At 40.7% G+C, this 19,857-nt stretch overlaps 1 protein-coding gene across 3 annotated transcripts in view; it reads left to right on the top strand.

Annotated features, from left to right (window-relative positions):
• Positions 1–19,844, top strand: part of LOC134678835 (neuralized-like protein 4) — a 29,889-nt gene extending 10,045 nt beyond the window's left edge. For 2 of the 3 annotated variants that reach the window (XM_063537539.1, XM_063537538.1), the window contains exons 15-31: positions 794–902; positions 1,901–2,094; positions 2,496–2,681; positions 2,942–3,066; positions 3,501–3,613; positions 4,512–4,644; positions 5,259–5,400; positions 5,988–6,166; positions 6,916–7,128; positions 7,629–7,863; positions 8,310–8,392; positions 12,976–13,131; positions 13,623–13,808; positions 13,932–14,904; positions 15,046–15,208; positions 15,645–15,704; positions 16,378–19,844. In XM_063537539.1, coding sequence (XP_063393609.1) covers positions 794–902; positions 1,901–2,094; positions 2,496–2,681; positions 2,942–3,066; positions 3,501–3,613; positions 4,512–4,644; positions 5,259–5,400; positions 5,988–6,166; positions 6,916–7,128; positions 7,629–7,863; positions 8,310–8,392; positions 12,976–13,131; positions 13,623–13,808; positions 13,932–14,904; positions 15,046–15,208; positions 15,645–15,704; positions 16,378–16,480 — 3,353 coding nt within the window. In that variant the 3' untranslated portion in view covers positions 16,481–19,844. The remainder of the gene's footprint in view (positions 1–793; positions 903–1,900; positions 2,095–2,495; positions 2,682–2,941; positions 3,067–3,500; positions 3,614–4,511; positions 4,645–5,258; positions 5,401–5,987; positions 6,167–6,915; positions 7,129–7,628; positions 7,864–8,309; positions 8,393–12,975; positions 13,132–13,622; positions 13,809–13,931; positions 14,905–15,045; positions 15,209–15,644; positions 15,705–16,377) is intronic. The other variant, XM_063537541.1, reaches the window with a different exon arrangement.
• Positions 19,845–19,857: the final 13 nt, after the last annotated feature.

The raw sequence follows: 19,857 nt of genomic DNA, 5'->3' as shown, positions 1-19,857 counted from the left end.
TCAACACTTCTTAAGGTGACAGTCCATATCCAACGACAGCTGCACTACTATGGAAATTGACAATGACAGCAACGCGTTCAGTACCGGTAGCGCAGCTGCGGTTACAAATGGAATGTTACCATTATTTTTGACAACCTGTCGAGCGGTTAATAGTGTCCCCGCCTATGAAGCCGATAGTCCCGGGTTCGAATCCTGGTAAAGGAGTTGATCAACAACTATTTCTTGTTGTTATTCTGTCCCATCAGCCAGGAGACAATAGTAGCATAGTTTGTAAGAAGACCTGCTGCTACAAACGTGCTTAGTAGATGTCCCATTATGGAAAGGCCTTAAACTAATAAAAAAACCATGTTTGGATCATCTAAATACGAAAAAAAAAAGTATTTAAGAGTGACCCAGGAGACCGTAACCACGGCAACTAGTGACAAGAAAAAGTTGATTCACCCAAAGATATTTATTTGTATGACAAGCAGGGACATTTGTTTCTGAGCTTAGAGCATTTAGTAACTGGAGACGCCTTGGCTGTCATCTCTCTGTATAAAACAGTCTGCCGATTTTTGCGAGGGAGGGGCATAGCCAATTAGCCATGTCAGATAAACGACAGTCCCAAAAGTTTGCACAATTCTGCAAGGTTTTCGGCAGAGGGTAAGCTCATAAAGGCGACTCCGGTTACTTAATGCTCTAAGTTTGTGAGTCATGGGTGTTTTCTATGTACTTATATATAAGTATGAATTTATCTATTTTATTATGTATATCGTATGTGTAGCTTGTACAGTGTAGTTATATTGGCCTGCAGACTTGTACGGGCGAGTGGCGCAGGCGACCATAGTGGAGGCGTACACGCCGCCCGCCGCTTACTCGCCGGAGTCTCCTCTCTCCACAGAGTCAAACGCTACTATTTATCCGTAAGTAGTTCCAACTATTTAGTATAGTAGTCCTAGTAGGACCTCGATATCTAAGTGCTAGACAGCTGTACTGATATATAGCTCAGATACTCGAACTTCAATTCTCAAAGCAGTCCCAATATTCGTTGCCAAAGGGTGTAGCAGGATAGCCTTTCAAAAATTGTCCCCAAAGCTTTGAGTTGGATCTATTACCAGGGCCGCAACTAATATAACACGCGGAACTCCTTTTCTAATAAGTGGAATTAACAAGAGGGAGTCTCTTGTAATATTAGCTGTAGCTTTTGACAAAACATTTCACAGTGTTCCACCAAGGCGGTGGGCCTTTAATCTTTTGACGGTCAAAGACATCACCTGACGCGCGTGGCTACAGCCCAATATCAACCTTCGTGAATTCCAGCAAGGTTCACGATCACGATGTAAAAAAGTCTAAGCTAAGATGTTGGTTCATATTTAGCGAGTAATGTTTTTATAGTATTTTATGCAACCGTTGTTTAAGAGAGGTCAAAAAAGGCGAGTGGCGTGAGTAACTATTTGAGGCTGAGCCGAAAATTGTTAATGAAGAACCCACGAGTATTTTTTGACTCAGTTAAACAACGTTGCATACAATACTTTTTCTACGACCAAGCACTTACTTTGGAATAAAATTGAAAATTTAACAAATTTTTAATTCAAGAGTAGCAAATATGGAGGGTACGGGCGGGAAAGAATGAATGAATGAAATTAAAAAAAAAAACATGTCTATGGTTCACTTATTTGTCCGAGATGACATTTAAAATAAGGTTGGCAACACTGTATTTCATTCAATATTTTTTAAGTGGTCATTACACGAAGTATCGTAAAATCGCCAAAAAGATACTACGTGTATGCACAAATTCTTTTTTGGGGAATAGACTAAAGACTTGTCTTGACAACTATAAGGTAGGGTTTTAAAGGTGAGTGCCCTTTAAATGACAAATACAAGTACAGGAGTAGAAAAAAAAAATTTAATGTTCGTGCAGAGAGATGTGCTTCCACCGCCTGCACGGGCGCAACGCGCGGCTGTCTCGCAGCCGGCTGACGGCGTCGCGCGCCACCGTCTACTCGGAGTTCAACGACGCCGTGCTGTTCAGCTCGCGGCCGCTGCGCGAGTGCGACATGTTCGAGCTGCGCATCGACAAGATGGTCGACTGCTGGATCGGCAGTCTGGAGATCGGTGAGTCAACCTACACTTATACTACTATCCGGTCCTGTACGGATATGATAGTCGTTCTTATCTACGTGACAGCGTGTGTCCATCACTTTCTATCCTATGGTGTTAAAATCCATAATACGCCTGCAGCTCTCATCTATCCAATGATAGTGATAGCATATGCCTCAAAAGACTGTTTACCTTAAAACCTCACACACCGGTGAGGAACCGCATTCAAATGGTGTTGTTATCTAGTGGGAAACAGCGTTGCATTAAGATAAATGACGTTATTTTGACTAGTGTGGCGTCCGACAGAGAATAACGCGCAGCCAACCTTTAAAGAATGTATCTATGATACGATTAGATTTTATTAATTTTTCACATACCTATTATTAGTTAATTACTAAATAACTCGTAACTTTCAGGTGTAACCGCAATCCGTCCGGACGATCTCGAGGCGAACGGCGGCGTGGGCGCCATAGCGGGCACCGCGACCGACCTCAACTGGGACACGTACATCCTGAGCGGCGCCGCCATGATGAAGGACGGCGAGTGCGTGCGCAGCGGCTACCCGCTCGACCTGGACACACTCACCGTCGGGAGCAGAGTCGGTTAGTGCCACACAACTAGCGCCTCATTTCTTTAGGTCATAACCGCTCAAATCATCTTGAAGGATGGGGACACGTACACCCTGAGTGGCAATTGTCCGCTCGACATGGACACTTTTACCTTCATGCCAACTTAGTTCACCCCACTGCAGTGCACGTTCAATTTTTTCGAATTATGTACTTCGCTGCGGTTGATACCAAATAGATTTATTATAGATATCTTAAAAAATCATTGTACTGTATAAAATGTTGGTGTTGTTCAGGCATGATGTGGCACGCGGACCGCAGCCTGCACTACTACCTGGACGGCATGGACATGGGCAAGGCGTGGTACGTGCCGCACCTTAACATCTACGCCGTCGTCGACCTCTACGGACAGTGCACGCAGGTATGCCCCTGCCGCTTCTGTAAAACTACCAACGTTTCTGTACATGATACTAAGGATATACTGGGAACAACGGAATTCTTTGCAATCTAGAGCATTAAGGCCAAGAGTAACTACACAACCTAGATAATACAACTGTTTCCCATAGTATAATAATAATTCAGCCTATAACTATAGGTCCCACTGCTGGGCACAGGCCTCCTCTCATGCGCGAGAGGGCTTGAGCTATAGTCTCCACGCTACCCCAATGCGGATTGGGATTGGGAGTCTCCCATATTGCTTTCAAATATAAGGCTATGAAGTTGACAAACGTAAATGATTTGATATTTTTTTTTATATTCGTACGTCGTTCTTTGAAAATCATAAGGTCTACCATTCACGTTGAACTTAATTTGAAACTAGCTCTTAGATGTTAAATATTTATTTATTTAACACAGGTTACAATTCTGCAAAACGAAGAAAGAGCTTTCAACTACAATGGCTGCACTAATTCCGATAACTCTCTGTTGAGCAACTCCAGAGCATTGTCGTCGCCGCCGCCGCCATATTGGTAAGTTAACATTTGATCTGGTGAAATATTATAAAGGAGCGTCCAGGTTTGACATTCGTCATTGGCTCCGCGCAGCATCCGAGATAAATGACCGTCTATGAATGGCCTGCTAATTGCTCTTTTGCATTTCGTAGTACGATGTGCGATTTGCAAGAGCCGCTTTCGCTGCGTTTGGTCGCACCTATGTAGAGCCATTGAACGTAAACTATCTTCGAGCAGTGTCGGAAGCCGGTGTTGCTCGAAGTAAACTATAGATTCATTGCAGCGAACTATCTTTAAGCCAAATATGAACCAAGTTTTTACGATTATTATCAGAATTGCTTTGTGATAAACTAATAAGGATCAAAGCGAAACAGTTGTAGCGTATACATTTATAATATACTAATTCAAATACGCACCAATATTCGTTAAATATTTCTTATGTATTTCAGCCTGAGGTTTATAAGTAAGTTTATTATTCCTGCTATCAAGATTTAAATTGTGACTCTTAGGCCTTAAGCGGCCAGAATATAAGTTGAACGTAACTTGTTATCAAAGACATGTAACTTCGTATAAAATGAATAAAGTCTAAGGAAAAAACGTGCCTCGGAAATCAAGAAAAAGTCATTCTCGGATAGATGGCGCACACACCTTTGGCCTATGCTCGGCTAGATGGCGTGACGGCACCGTTTCGTATTTAACAATGTTTCCACATAGATATCAGTGAATGAACATGGGTCAAAATGATATAAAAATAATAAAATCATTTATCCATATGTATACATTTTTTTGATAATTTTATACGTTTTCATTTTGAGTTTTAGTCGTGTGTCGATAGATGGCAGCAAATTTACTGTGACTACAAAATTTATTATGACAGGACACCTCTATACTATCTATTCTCTTTGTTTTTATGCAGGAGTTTCTCGGAGTACTGCGGCGACAACATCTGCATAATGCACGACTACTCGTTCGCGCGCCGGCTCACGCCCGACCCTGCCGCCGCGCTCGTCTTCAGCTCCGCCCACTTGGCTGTAGGCGAGATATTCGAGGTACCCACCCCACAACAGCTTACAGCCGTCGACAACTAAACTTGATACTTACCAAGGTTACATCAATTCGCCTTCGTTAATTCATTACCGAGCATGAAAGACAAATTAGGGGCTACCCTATAGATTTTACAAGTTTTGAATCGTATCTACTTTTTTTTGCAATACAAAAAGATTTATAAGACAAACGGTTATCGGTTCTTCAATCTTTTATCTCCGGTTTTGCCTACCGGATTTTAAAAGAAATGATTACTTATTTTTTTATGAAAATTTTAAACATTGTCTAAAAAAACACTTATTTTGTTTCGTATCTAGTTTGCTGTGAAGGATCTTACATGTACGAAACCTATCTTCTTTGACGTCTCAAAAAACGTGTCTAGGTTTTAATTTTAATCTTATTAACACAAAAGTTATGGCCAGAAAACCAGTTTTTTATCCTAAAATTGTCGAAGACAATGAACGTTGAAGTAAATATGGGATAGTATATTGCTGTTTATATTGCAGCCATTGCTGTTAATATTATAAGCTACAAAAAAACATTAGAAAACAAAAGGATTCAGATCGAAGGTCATTGGTGTGGGGTAGCTCCTTAAAACCTAAATATGTTTATTGTGCAGGTGAAGATCGTGGAGTGCAAGTCGGGGTACGCGGGCAGCTTCCGCATGGGCGTGACGGACATCAACATCCTCAATGTCCACGTGAACCGCAGCCTCCCCCCAACCGTCGCTCTGCTACCACACTACACTGCCTACATAGACGGTAACTTGAAACAAAATCATCATTCTCTCGCCCTTGTCCCATTCACTTGAACAGGGTAGCTGTTGTGACTATGTATTATTTTAACATTTTGTTTGACACGGTAAACAATATGAATTCTTATTATTCATATTCTTGGGGTCGGCGCAGCATGTCTTTCTCTTCTACACCTCTATCGCCCGTCATTTCATCATTCACTTGCGTTCGTTTCATATCATCACTTACACAGTCCACCCACCTTTTCCTCGGTTTTCCTTTCCTCATACTTGCCTCCACATTCATTCGTAATACCTTTCTCGTCACATGACATTCATCCCTCCGCATCACATGCCCGTACCACGCTAGGCGATTTACCCTTACTGTTATGGGTGCAACTTTTAGGCTTCCTCTTATATACTCATTCTGTACTACAGCGTTGCCGCTTTTACCTTTCAGATCAAACTATATCAACGATTAGGGCTGATTAAGGCCGCGTGCGCACTCGTATGCGATTTTAATTACATTCAATTCAGCCGACTAATCAAATACCGCAATGTAGTGAAACTCGCATGCGAGTTCTCGCACCGTCTAAATAAGCCTATATCTTGCAGGTAAATACATGAAGTACTCGCGTCAGAACGAGAAGGAGCACTCGCTGCGGTCGTTCGTGCCGTCGTTCGAGTGGCTGCGGCCCGGCGACCGCGTGGGCCTCAAGAAGACCAACGACGGCCGAGTGCTCGTCTACTACAACTCCGAGCTGCTCGAGACCGCCTTCGAGAACGTTCCCGATGTTAGTACTATTTTATAAATAAATATTATAGGACATTTTTACACAAATTGACTAAGCCCCACCTACCACCCCACTAAGCTCCAGGTAAGATCAAGAAGGCTTGTGTTGTGGGTACTCAGACAACGACATATATAATATATAAATACTTAAATACATAGAAAACAACCATGACTCAGGAACAAATATCCGTATCATAATACAAATAAATGCACTTACCAGGATTCGAACCCGGGACCATCGGCTTCATAGGCAGGGTCTCCACCCACTAGGCCAGACCGGTCGGTCGGTCGTCAAATTATTCGTTAGATTATTAATGTTTTACGTAGAACTTAGCCAAATGTTACACTAACATTCAAACTAGTAGCTAAACATCTAAGTATCTAAACTTTCTACTCAATGATATCTCTATATTCTTGTTCGATTTCACATATATATATCGTCACTACTTTGAAAAAAACTCGTATCTTATTTTGTCAATAAAAATATAGATGTGGTAACTACGTATGGGATGCATACAGAGTTACTGCGTTTCAACTTTGAGTAGTAACTTTAAGTAGTGACAATATATTACCTTTCCAGTTGTATCAGTTTCATTTTTATTCTAAAACAATCAAAAATTTCAAAACTCTTTTATAGAAAGTATACGTTGTGATGGAAATATTCGGTCACGTGACAAAAATCCAAGCAGTATTCCAATTTATATCAGTTTCATTTTTTTCTAAAACAATGAAAAATCTCAACACTTACAGAAAGTATACGTGGTGATGGAAATATTCGGTCACGTGACAAAGATCCAAGCAGTGTCCAAAGGAGCGAACGTGGGGACGGCGCTGCCTCAACACACCATTCCGAACGACGAGTACGTCAAGCCGCCGTCTCTGAGCGCCGCCGCCAAGCACGCGACCAACGCGAGCGTGGCTCAGTCGGCGCAGAACAACGCTAACAACGAAACTGCAGCACAGGTACGGAGGCGTCATAAGTATTCATACTTATAAACACCTCACATGCTAAGCATTTTTATTACTTCAGGACATCATGCACCATGCAATGCACAATTTTTCGTATAATATCAAAGCGATCGAATATACCTTCCTAAATAAAGTTCTTATAAGATATCATAGAGAAAAAATACATAGATTGCTCACTCCATACATTAGTTTTGGTACCAAAAAGACTATTATTTTATAGTCGACATCTAGTATCGAGTAGAGGAATTATCAGTACTTTAATAAGCTGTAGTAGTACTGTCAAGTGACAATAGATGTAGCACCGACCGGAAAGTCTTATGTTGTTAGGCATTACATTACAGTACTGATAATTCCGCTACTCGATGCTAGATGTCGACTATGAAAATAATTAGTATTTTTGGTACCAAAACTGTTGAACACTCACAAAACTCACTCCAGTATGAAGACGTGATGATTTTGTTACAAAAATAATAAAATATATAATTGGTAATTAGGCCCAAGTGGAAGTGACGGAGGACGCGAACGAGGAGTCGAGCCACTCGAACGACGTAGTGTCGTCGAACGTGGAGTTCGTGTCGGGCGCGCTGGCCGCCAGCAACGACACGCTGACCGTGCCCACGGAGACCTCCACGCTCACCGTCGTGAGCGCCGACTCGCGCCGCCGCCGGAACCCCCTGCCCTATACATTCCATTACGTGCATGGGAAGAATATCAAGCTCTGTAGCTCAGGTATGACGTCAGATAATCTGCGATATTTTGCCATGCGAACATTTACCACAAAACCCTGGGTGAAGGGGCAGTTGCACACGATGAAGCGTGGTTTAGCTTTCTTCACACTAGGCGAGAACTGAGACACCAGCGTACCGCTCTCCCACCTTCATCACCGGGCACGGCATTCTCCTGCCAGCTATGCGGTCGCGGCTGCCGCTCTCGCATTAGACTTAATAGCCATTTGCGGAAGAGCCGCACTCTTATGGACCCTGTTTAAACCATCATCTTTTTGATGTCACAGGCCAATGATGACCACAATAGACGCTAAACATGAATAGTTTCCTCGCTTGATAAAAGTAATAAAATTATATGATATGGACATGAGTGCACATCATTGTATAAAATGTATGAAATCGCTGTTTACTCGTACTTTGAGTTCAAGATTAATTCATTGAATTTTACAGATACCGTGGCAATGCGTACATCAGGATACAAAGACGGTATCGCCATTGTCAGCCAACCACTTCGGAGGGGTCATAACTTTAGGGTATGTATATTTTTTTAAACGGTTTTTTTTCGGCTGATTTTCCTTTTGAATTACAAGTATTATGCGACTGCTGTCCAATGTTTCTTTGTCTTCTACCTCTTTATAAAAACTATATTTACCCTAATCGCTGTTACAGTTCCGATCTATAAGAGCGATTACCGTATTACTAAGCCAGGTTTTATCCAGCTCATGCTATATGCTGCGAATTTTTATGTCCCTATAACGTGTCTCATATTTTGAGCTATGCTTCTTTATTCGCTACGTTGCGTTGACTTCTTGTCAACATTTCTTAATTTGTTTTTTATTATGTCTTATTTCCTTAGTCAGACGTGCCCAAGTAAAATATGTAATGAGTTAAAACTCACCAGTTTTAACTTTACTAATGACTTGAAAGGGACAACAACGCCTTGAAGTCATTAAGTGCGCAGTACTCTGATAAAGATCTTAATGTTCAATTGACGACGAATGTCATTGAACCGATGACGGGTTAAGTTATCGTTATCGCGACGGCAGATGATAAAGAACACACAGTTGAAAATTAAACTAAGTAAACAATAATGTTAGTGATCTGATGATCTCATTCTTGTTTCAATGAAGTGACGAGCTTTGTCGCTGCTAAACGAATGTAGGTGAATTTTACACGTATGCTAGCTATGCGAATGCATGCAAAAAAATACTTATGAGATCTTCAGATATAGGTAAATGTGTTAACATGATCAAATAGGTATATGTATGATAATAGTATTCATTTGAATATAAGTATTGCGATGCGAAAGTGGTATAACATAAATGATGTATATCGCAGCATGTATTTTGTATGTAATTCGACATTAAGAGACCATATACATCTCTTAGTAATTGTAATACGTTAGATTGAATTGTTAGTTTTATTTTATAAAATTGTTGATGTTATTATTTTTGCTTTTATGTAAATTCAATGTTGACGTGTAAAAGTGCCCTTGTGGCCTATTTGCTGAATAAATGTTGATGTTTGATGTTTGATGCAGTGTAGGGCCGCTGCGCATTTACCTCACCAAGGCTATGGCTTCCGTAGTACATGTGCGTATGCGAAATATACGACTTAAGAATAAACGTTTAATCATGATTGATATTGCATAGTGCGTGATTTATTATACCAACAACAGTACTCAATATCATGTGTGCACCTGCTCACTGCGAAATTGTATTCTAGTAATTAACGAACAGAATGTAAGCGGTACCTATTCAGCTTAATACCTGCGTGGGTGGAGTCAATACCTAAGAAATAAATTATTTGCGATTTTAAGTAGTTACACTACAAAAGCCGCAAAAGTGTGGCTCACTGGAGGCTTGTTCGCTATTACTTTCATATATCTAAGTATAATAGCATCTAGAGTCTGGCTAGCCAAAAATTGTTGACAGATATTTCGTTGTTGTATCACCAATTGTCTATGATTTAAAAAAAAAAGCTAAAAGTCAGTTGTCAATTTATGTCATTCATTCAAATGTTTGCGGTTTATAAGGGATATATTTTAAATAATATTAACAAAGTCTATACTGAGTGAAGTTCGTAAACTATTATTTAAGCTCGTAAATAATTACGACAATGTGCGAAGTCGACGTGTAGCCTTATATAACGAAAAACTGCAATGTTTACAACTCCTTAACAAATGTAAACAAATTAGAAAGTTGGTGCTCTATAAATATTTTGATACTTAGCATTTAGCATATTTGGCATAGTACTTATGTATTTTTTTTGGTGATGGATTAATATTACGGTAATATCGAGCTAGGTCTTATTTACACTACATTTAATTTTTTGCCTTGTTACAATGGTAATGGCACAGAATAAATAGTACTAAGTACAGAAGACTCACTCTCTAACAAAACGCGTCTGTCACGATCAGTACAGATATGGCTGCTAGGTGGCGACAGCGCCACGCGCGGCTTATGGCAAACCCCAAAATTGGGGCCGAACGGATGTACTTTTAGCTACCTGTAGCAAAGCGACGAAATCGCGGAGTGAGACACGCCTGGTAATGGTGAGAAAGTGTTATCATATGTGTTTATCGTTGAGTGTACTTTACATAGTGGTAGAAATTATGTGAGCTGACTTTGAGTGCATATTAGGTACCTTGCGTGTGCATAGAAAATCAAAAATATTTTCTAGGATCAAAACTATAATTCATACTACACAAAGTGTGACCAGCCCAAGATTTTTTGAATTTCCCGCCAAACATTTAAGTAAAATTTCAGTAGCCAGACTCTAGTTCCGATTATGATTTGTATATGAACTGTCAAATTTGATACCAAATGTTTTGATAATAGTATTTATGTATGTTCGCCAAGTATTTCTCTGACACAAAAAACACTACAAATGGAAACTATTGCATTGCGATTGAATTATTATGTTTGTAAATGATGTCTTCTACATATATTAAATTACTCCTAGTGTTAGACCAACGCCTAAAAGCTTAGTTTTACTTTATCGAAAATGCTATTCAAAATCAAAACTGAGTGTTGCAAAGGCAAAAAATTTATTTGAAATAGGTATGAATATAAGATTGATGGCATATACTTTTAATTATGGAACAAACTTAGAAATAGTTAATATGTGTGCATTACAAATACATCAAACAACAATTACTGTAATTAAATGCGAATATTAGTATGAAAATATGTTTTACCAGTTATCTGGATCACACTATTCTTAGACAGAGGCTGACATATGCAGCGTTTACTTCATCGCATTTGCCAGGCGTATGGGCAGTAGGTACTGCCTGTTCCGTTTCATTTAACATTTATCTAGACAAGTCAAATCTAACCTACTTTAAGATCTCACATTTTTTTAAATAACAGCAATTGTTATAGGTATCCAATAAAGCAAAGAAATAGAGTTTAATACTTGTTTATAATGTTATTTTGTTCCTATAAATACATATTTGGATTTTGCATAGAACTTGGCAGTGGCACTCATTTAGATCTCCATTCTTTTTGCGGCGAGCCCCACAGCCAAGCATAATTTTTGTATTGAACTTGGCTCTCCTTTTTTACATTTATGTTTTTGGTGGGATTATATTAAACGTAGACACCTTGGTCATACATGACATCTTTTTATTAGGGTACCGTACGCAAAGGGTAAAAACGGGACTATGACTAAGACTCCACTGTCTGTCTGTCTGCGACCAGGCTGTATCTTATGAACCTTGATAGACAGTTGAAATTTTCACAGATGATGTATGTCTGTTGCCGCTATAACCACAAATACTAAAGTACGGGACCTTCGGTGGGCGATTCCGACTCGCACTTGTCCGGTTTTCCCAATAAGATGCGTGAAGTTTTAGGACTGCTGCCATTTTCGACAATCATCGCATAGCGAGTTATAATTTTGGTGAAGTCATGTTAAAAATGCACTGCTAAATAGCATGTCGCGCCGCTCCAGTGCTTAGCCCTTAAAGATTGCATTTTTCAAGTCTAATATCTTAACAATATATTTATGGCTCGATTTTCATACCGATTGGTTTAATAAGTACATCGAGAGATAACCTAGGTGCTGTTTTTTAGTGGCTGCATAGAGCTGTAATGTTTATATTGTGTAATTTATTACATCATGCTATTAGGTTACTTTGCTGAATTGCATTCTGTTGCAAATCGTATTACGGAGTTTGCTGTTACATCATGTATTATGACGTAACATCATCATCATGTATCCATGATCTCAACAATCGATCTTACGCAGCTGTTAAATAAAAATATTTATTTAAATAAAAAAGCGTAATAATTGTAATCCATTCCTGTTTGTATAATATTAATCAGTAATACACGCGTATTTTCCTAAATTTATACTTGGTGCTTTTTAGCGTTTAACAAAAGGTAAACAATATTGACGTGACTTTTTGTTGAAAAACGCTTTTTAAAAACTAGTAAGTAGTAACTATTACTTATGAAAGTAAAATAATGTAAATGATTTATAATTGTTATGTATAAACGGTGACTTATTTTTAAATGAAAGTACACTACAAGATCGCTTACATTCTTTCAAATGCTAAAAAAACGAGGTATAGTTAAACGTTTATTTTGCTTCTTAACGACTACGTTGTCACGTTTGTTATGTCTGAGCGATGTTGCGGTTGAACGGTTCTAAATTTTGTCGTTTCTCCATGAATGACCGTGTTTTACACACCACGAAATGGAAATTTCATACTATATTTTGATTGTTTTTTATTACCTATTGTGTATTCCCACTTCTCAACGCCGCATACGCGTAAATGCATCATTGGTGTCCTATTGGAAACCCATTGAAAACGAATAAAAAAAAACGATTTCGTTGATGATGTTTATTTTAATTTGATATATGGCTGACGCAAAGTCGTCAGCATTTGAAAGTAAAATCAAAAATTAGAACGACTATTTTGGGCGATACTGCTGAAAAGCAAATGCATAATGATCAAATCTGCTACTGTTTTTTGTGGCCGGGGCGAGAACTCACATGCGAGTTTCATACCATTGCGGGTTTTGATTGCTCGCGCGCCGTCTAAATCAGCCTTAAATGAAGTCGGGGCGTCGTTATGAAGCCCGCAATAAGAGGAGCTGGTGTGTTGCAGTTCCGCGTGGACAAGGTGGGCGGCGACTGGTCGGGCAGCATCTCGCTGGGCGCGGTGGGCGCGCTGCCCGCCGACTCGCTGCCGCCCTGCGCCATGCACCTCGACCCGCCCATCTGGGCTGTCACCAGCGACCTGCTGCACGACAACGGGACCTTCGTGAGTACCTTGTGGTTACAGTTCCGATTAAATGGCTCTTTGAGCCAGTTGAGGGTAGATTTTGTTTACTTTTATTTTAATGCCTAAAGGTGTAGACTAATGTGTCGCAGTCCGCGTGGACAAAGTGGACGGCAGCTCTCACTGTATAGTGTATCGACACTGTCGATAGTATCGATCTATTGGTAGTTAAGTCAATTGGGCATCAAGAGTTATTGATTGTGAAAGTATAAAGTGGAAGAACAAATTGTGCCTCCGATTTTGACAGCCGAACTAGATGCTATATATGCGATATATCTTAAACAGAGCTAAAATGGACATCTACTTTAGATAATATAGGCAGTTTATTTATTGTACACCTCTTATACTTTTAATAACTTTGCTGGATATTCACATGCCGCTATTTTTAAATGGCATTAAATGATGATAATTTTTGTACCTCTATAAAATAAATGTAATGGTACTTAAACATGATGCATCTTCGTACGTTACAGAAAAAGACTCAAATGGCATCTGCGTTCGACGAGCTGACCGAGCAGTCTGTGCTGACGATCCACTTCCGCTTCAACAGCGAGCTGGTGGTGGACGTGGACGGCGGCGTGGTGGGCGTGGTGGGCGTCGTGCCGCGCGCCTTCAGCCACGTCTACCCGCTCATCGACCTCTACGGCCGAGTGCACCAGGTACACGCCTGCCATGCCACAGATCCGCGCTTGCGTCCACGTGTAACACCTGAACAGTTTTGAGCGCTACTTTATATAATAGTTATCGAGGAGATTTTAAAGACATTATGTTTGTACGTACAGGTATCCGTGCTGCTTCATCCGACTGTGGTGGCGAGCGGCGCCTCCCTGGACCTACCCATCATCGCGGAGAACTTGCGCGAGGAGTCACTCGCCGAGCTCGAGCTGCTCGACGACGACGAAGACGACGATAAGATGCCCAAACTCACTCCCGAAACTCCCGAAATACATCCCAAACGCAAAGCCAAAGCCTACAGTCATGACAACCTCACAGGGGACTCTTCAGATCCCCTGTACTCTCAACCCGGCCCAAGCACCCATCCCGACCCGCCAACGCACAGTCTTCCAAACGAAAACGACGCCAAAAATAAGCAAATCAAATGCAGAAAAGTTTGCACCAACCGCACCGCTCTTCACCAAAGCTTGATAATAACGCCCACTCCCATCGATAACAACGAGTCCGCAAATCGATGCATACAAAAAAGTCACTCTACGCATAGTTTTTGTCAATTGCCGGATGAGAATAATTTAGAGGTGGACAATAAGGACACGGTCAGACTCACGTTCAGCGCGACGAGCCGGGCGGGCGAGGAGCCGGGCGCGCCGGTCGGCTGCTGCGACACCAACATCCGCCACAACGACCGCTACCCCGAGGCCAGCGACGTCGACAGCCTCGACACCGAGATCATGGACGCACTAGCGCTCGAGACCGGCAACTTGCCGGATCTCACCGAGGAACACTCCTCTTCCATCGACGAATCTACTCGCCGCGACGACCTGTGGATGGAATCTCTCTCCGTCGAGAATCTCAATTACTTGAATCGGATACTTTGTCTGGACCAGCAGGGCTCGGAGGGGCAGAGTCTGGAGGCGGAGTGGGAGGCGCGGGGGGAGAGCTGCGAGCACTTGCACGTGGTGCTGAAGTACTGGCATTTCCTGGTGTTGCCCTATCCCGAGTTGCGGCGCGCCGTGTCCAGCGGTCAGCTGCGCTGCTACTGCCGTAACTGCCAGCCGGATGCCCCATCACCTTTGGCAGGTAAAAATTATGATTTATATGATTTAATTATACACTTTTGCGTTTTGAATTTGAATGGCAAATAAATAGGTACTGATTTAATGTTGTCAGATAGTAAATGACTACCACGAGCAAGTCTGCAAAACAGTGTATGTATTGCAGGATGGGTGCGCATCGAGCGCGCAGAGGGCGGCGGGCCCCGCGCGTACTGGCACGCGGTGCGCGCCGTGCTGGGCTCCGCGCAGGTGTGCGACGGCGCGGGCCCGGCGCGCCGCCCGCGCTCGCTCGCGCCCGCGCCGCGCGCCAACCACCCCAACCACGACATGTAAGGGCCCCTGTACATAATGGGCCAGCGCCGGCCACTCCAAAAGACGCAGCCATGCGGTAGAATGAGAGCAATAACACTTGCTTCCTCTAACGCATAAATGCGTCCCCCAGACGGGTCCACGCTGGCCCATTGTGTACAGGGGCCTTAAAAAACATTTCTATCATTCTTACGTGACAAGTACGGGATTTACAGTCGCCATCAGATATATCGGAGCGGCCGAGGTGTTCAAAAATATCTGAACACGCACTCTAAAACCTTAACAATAGAAGCGTGTTCAGATATTTATGAACACCTTGGCCGCTCCGATATATCTGATGGCGGCTTTACAGCGAGCTGCAAGAATGCATACCTACTTGAATGAATTATATTCACTGTACGTGTTGCACAAAATACTATTTAGCCATTGACACTAACCAATCATTATTAATTCCAGATGGTTTGATGAAGAAGGGAAACCTCACCACACAGTTTTGGCTATTGAAATTGATGTAGAGTGAGTATTGCCAAATTAATGCTTTTTAATTAAGGGCAACTTGCACCATCCCACTAACCCGGGGTTAATCGGTTAAGCCGATAACCCAGTGTCAAATTGCACTGGTAACCATGGTAACTCCAAGATTAATCAGTCAACCCCGGGTTAGTGGGATGGTGCAAGTGGCGCTAAGTCGCCCAAATATAACCCGCCGTGGCGGTCTAGTTCCTTAGCACGATCCGTCGATGTTCCCTATATTTTAGTTCGTCTATTTATCTCGTGTATCAGGAGAGGAAGAGGAAAACCACGAGCAAGCTATACACAACAACTAAAAGCAAAAGCAAATGTCGTGTCTTACAGGGACCTAAAGAACCTGGCCGAGGACCGCAAAAACTGGCGCATACTACACCGACAAGAACCATGCTCTTAAATTATGATGATGATTTATCTTGTACGCAGTATAATCGGCCTATGATACAATCTGTGCGGAAGTGCTGCGAACCTCTTCAGTACTATACCGCGACGCCGTTATTAGATTGATTTTAAAGTTATTTTTATATTTTATTAAGTTATATTTTAGTTTTACTTTAGATTTCAGTCATAATGTTATTTACTGTATTCATAATTGTGTAAATGAATAAAGCCAGTTTGAAAACATTACAAGTTCCCTTGTTGATGTTGTATTTTGTTTCAGAAGTCCAGACGCCACTCGAGACCGCCTATTGGCGTTCCTGATATTTCTGAAATCTCACTCTGTCCAGCACAACGACGACAACCCGCCGAGCCTCGATGACTAACCACGCCGATCTCCACAATCTACTCAACGTACATATTATATATGCGATATTGTACATTATTTTTAAGGGGCACAAAAGGTTGTCATATAAGTATTAAATGAAACTTAACGAGACGTCAGCCGTCTGTATATTAGCGAGTAACATGTGTTAGGTATAATGTTATGGTCAAACTTCTCCATCTTACAGATTCACCTGTACACGTGCTTTACTAGTCTTATTATTTTATAAGCACTTTTGTGATCTCAGTCTACTGACTAAGTTATCTTTTATATTATTTATTATTTCGATGTTTGTATTATTCATAGTTATTTAAATAGAACGAAAAATAAGTATATTTAAGAGGGTGAGGCTGAGGGTGCGCTCACACCGAATAAACGTTTTTAATGTCAACAAGTATTTCTGTCAGAACTGCCAGCAAGCTGAAGTATTTTTTAAGGTGGGGCGTAAAGCCAAGACATTATAAAGGAACATAAAATACGGCGCGCCGCGCGAAACCTAAGACGGGAGAATAGACATGGCCATCATTGCGCGGGTTTTTAACATTTTACCTCAATATCTCTGAAAATATACTTTTGTTTAAAATTTCGCTCGTCCTTCGGGTTCGGTCCTTCGAGTATATCGCTAGCTATTTTATACTTAAACTATACTGCTGACGCTGTGGTAATCAGGGTAATTATGCCTATACCTACAATTGGACATGTCATGTTTATTTTTCTATCAGTAAGTCAACCTAACTTTAGGTTTTGCATGGAGTCTGCCCTTGCAAATATATATAATCTAGTCTCCGTGTGATTTTTTAAAATAGTATTTGGCTTTGTAAAAACGTGTGAATAATTATTTTCCATCGTATTTTGACGGAAACGTACGAACGAGTCTTGCTATTTCAGTTAGTCTCGGTACAAAAAGTACTGAGTTTGACAGAAGTAGCAAGACAAATACGAACGTTTCTACTACATCTGGATCAATTCAATATAAAAACTACATTTGCGTTAGCCCCATCTTAAAAATGCTTCCGCTTTTATAAGATGTAGAAAGCAGGCCCGTTCTATAATTATTGTCCAATGAAACATATTAATGTGTTACTAGGGACACAGTTCTTTGCTATTTCGCTGTAATAAGTACTGATCAATTGTCGAGGCGTGTTGTAAGTATAAGACCGAGACTTGACGTCCGGGGTAGGGTGTGAGCGCAACTGGCCCATAGTAAACGGAATGAGCCAAGCGGGATGCTGTTCGATAGCCAAGATTATTGTAATGTGATACTGATAATTTTACGTTGTTAGGGAACTTCCGATGTGCTGACCTCCTATACTGGCTGGCCTTGTCTCACGCCCCTTGTTGCTTGTCTCCTCACACTTTGTGAGTTCAAGTACAGTTTCCTCAAAGCCAGTTTAAAGTCAAACAAAAAAATCACTTTGGGTCGGAAGCTACGCTACAGGCCGCTTAGCCAAGATGCCAATCGCTTACGCTCCGTAGTGATCGAAACGCAACTGTCACTGTCGCACTAATAAGGAAGAGTGATAGAGAGATAATATAAAGCTTTTCGTTGTCGAAGCGATAGCGATTGTAACCTCGGCCGGCAGGTTCGAATCTTGAACGTATTCTCAACTTCCACATTTATTTGAGAGATTGTTAAGTAACGTGCTTGCTTTTCTATGTTGCAACTGTTAGAATATCGATACATGTCTGTAATATATTATAGTATAATATTACTTAAGTTTACTCGAGCTTCACTGAATTGCAAGACATGATTAACTGAATTTATTATGCACCCGCATTCTCTGGTTGTTTAGTTTCTTCTGCACCTAGGACTGCGAAATGTAGTATAATCAACAACAGTATGGTATCAAGCGCGTTGATCCTATGAATGATCCATACTTCTTCATACAGTTATTGCCTGTAAAATATTCACGTATAACGTAGAGGTAGCTATAACTTAAAAATCTATTTTTAGATTGTCAAATTTTCACTTCAAATCAAACTGCCGTAAGACGATTACTGTTTAGGCACGTGTCATATAAACCTTCCAAGATATTTTTGCGAGATCACATTTACTCTCCTGGTTAAGCTCCGTACGAGGTGTATTGTTCGGGTCATTAAAGTCGTTTAAATAAACATTTAAAAAGAATCCTTTTCGTTTCCAGGTTTCTTAACCCTTTAATATCAACCGTGCGCCGTGCATCTCGAGAAGGTTCACGATGACGCGTTTATTATATTCAAAGATGTTAAAACAATTGATGTAACTTAGGGCCTGGGGGCCGAGTTTTGAATTTCGACCACTCGATTTCGTGCATTTTGTTAAATAATATCTCCAATACTAGGCACTTAAATTCTGTTAATAGAATTGAAATCGAGTGCTTAATACCACTAGATTCTAAATTTCGATCGCTCGTCTTCTAAAAATTTGCATTTCGCCGTTTTCCACCGACTTTCGAGTGACGAAATCGCTCGATCGAAATTCAAAAATCGGCCCCCTGTACAGTCGGACTGTAACTTGTATGGAAACTGCACGCCGACGTTGCAGTTGGTGTGCAGTCGGCGTGCAGATCCCATACAAATTTCTGTTATGTTAAAGTCGGTCTGTATCGGCCCTTCACTATAATACCGTTTCAAAATTAATACGTATGTATGACCGGCGTAATACATTGAATATCCGCACTAACTGCATTATAAAGTTTATATGAAACAAAGCAATTACTAAAACATAAGAACTTGCATTTAACGTATATTCACAATAAGGAATTCGTTATAAATATTAGAAAAGAAGAATGAGCTTATATAATAATCCTACAAAAGTGGATTGCAGCTTAATTGACTCATAATACTTGTATTTTTCAATAGAAGAAACTACATTAAACAAACAAACCTACAATGATACTTTTGAACGTCGTGATTCTATAACTTGGTTGTAAATATATCGAATTACTTATACGCAATGTTTAAAATAATGAATCAAATCAAAATGTTTTCACTAGACTCCTATAATACGACGGCACACCGTCTTAAACGTAAGTAGATGTGATAATTAAAATATCCTCTTGTGATATATTTTTATTCACTAATATACCAATATATAAATAAGACTAACGGAGTAAAGTTATAGAGAAAAGAATTTAGTGTTGAGGAGTTATATTTGAAAATGTGGTTAGTCACAATCAGTGTACCTATACATATATTAAATATGCTTTTAGAACTATCGCTTGCGCAGTGTGTCTGCTTCAGAATAGCGAATGTTTGAGTGAATTTTGTCCTGCAACATTTGAGTTCTGCGTATATGGGTTTAGTTCTGTATTTCAATCTCCCGGCTATATAGTAAGCTATTTGGCATGTATAATTTATGAACAAATAAACGAATCTTACTACCACCTTGTCTGTACT

The sequence above is a fragment of the Cydia fagiglandana genome, chromosome Z, assembly GCF_963556715.1.
Source record: "Cydia fagiglandana chromosome Z, ilCydFagi1.1, whole genome shotgun sequence".
NCBI lineage: Eukaryota > Metazoa > Arthropoda > Insecta > Lepidoptera > Tortricidae > Cydia > Cydia fagiglandana.
This window is presented reverse-complemented; position numbering and strand designations above follow the sequence as displayed.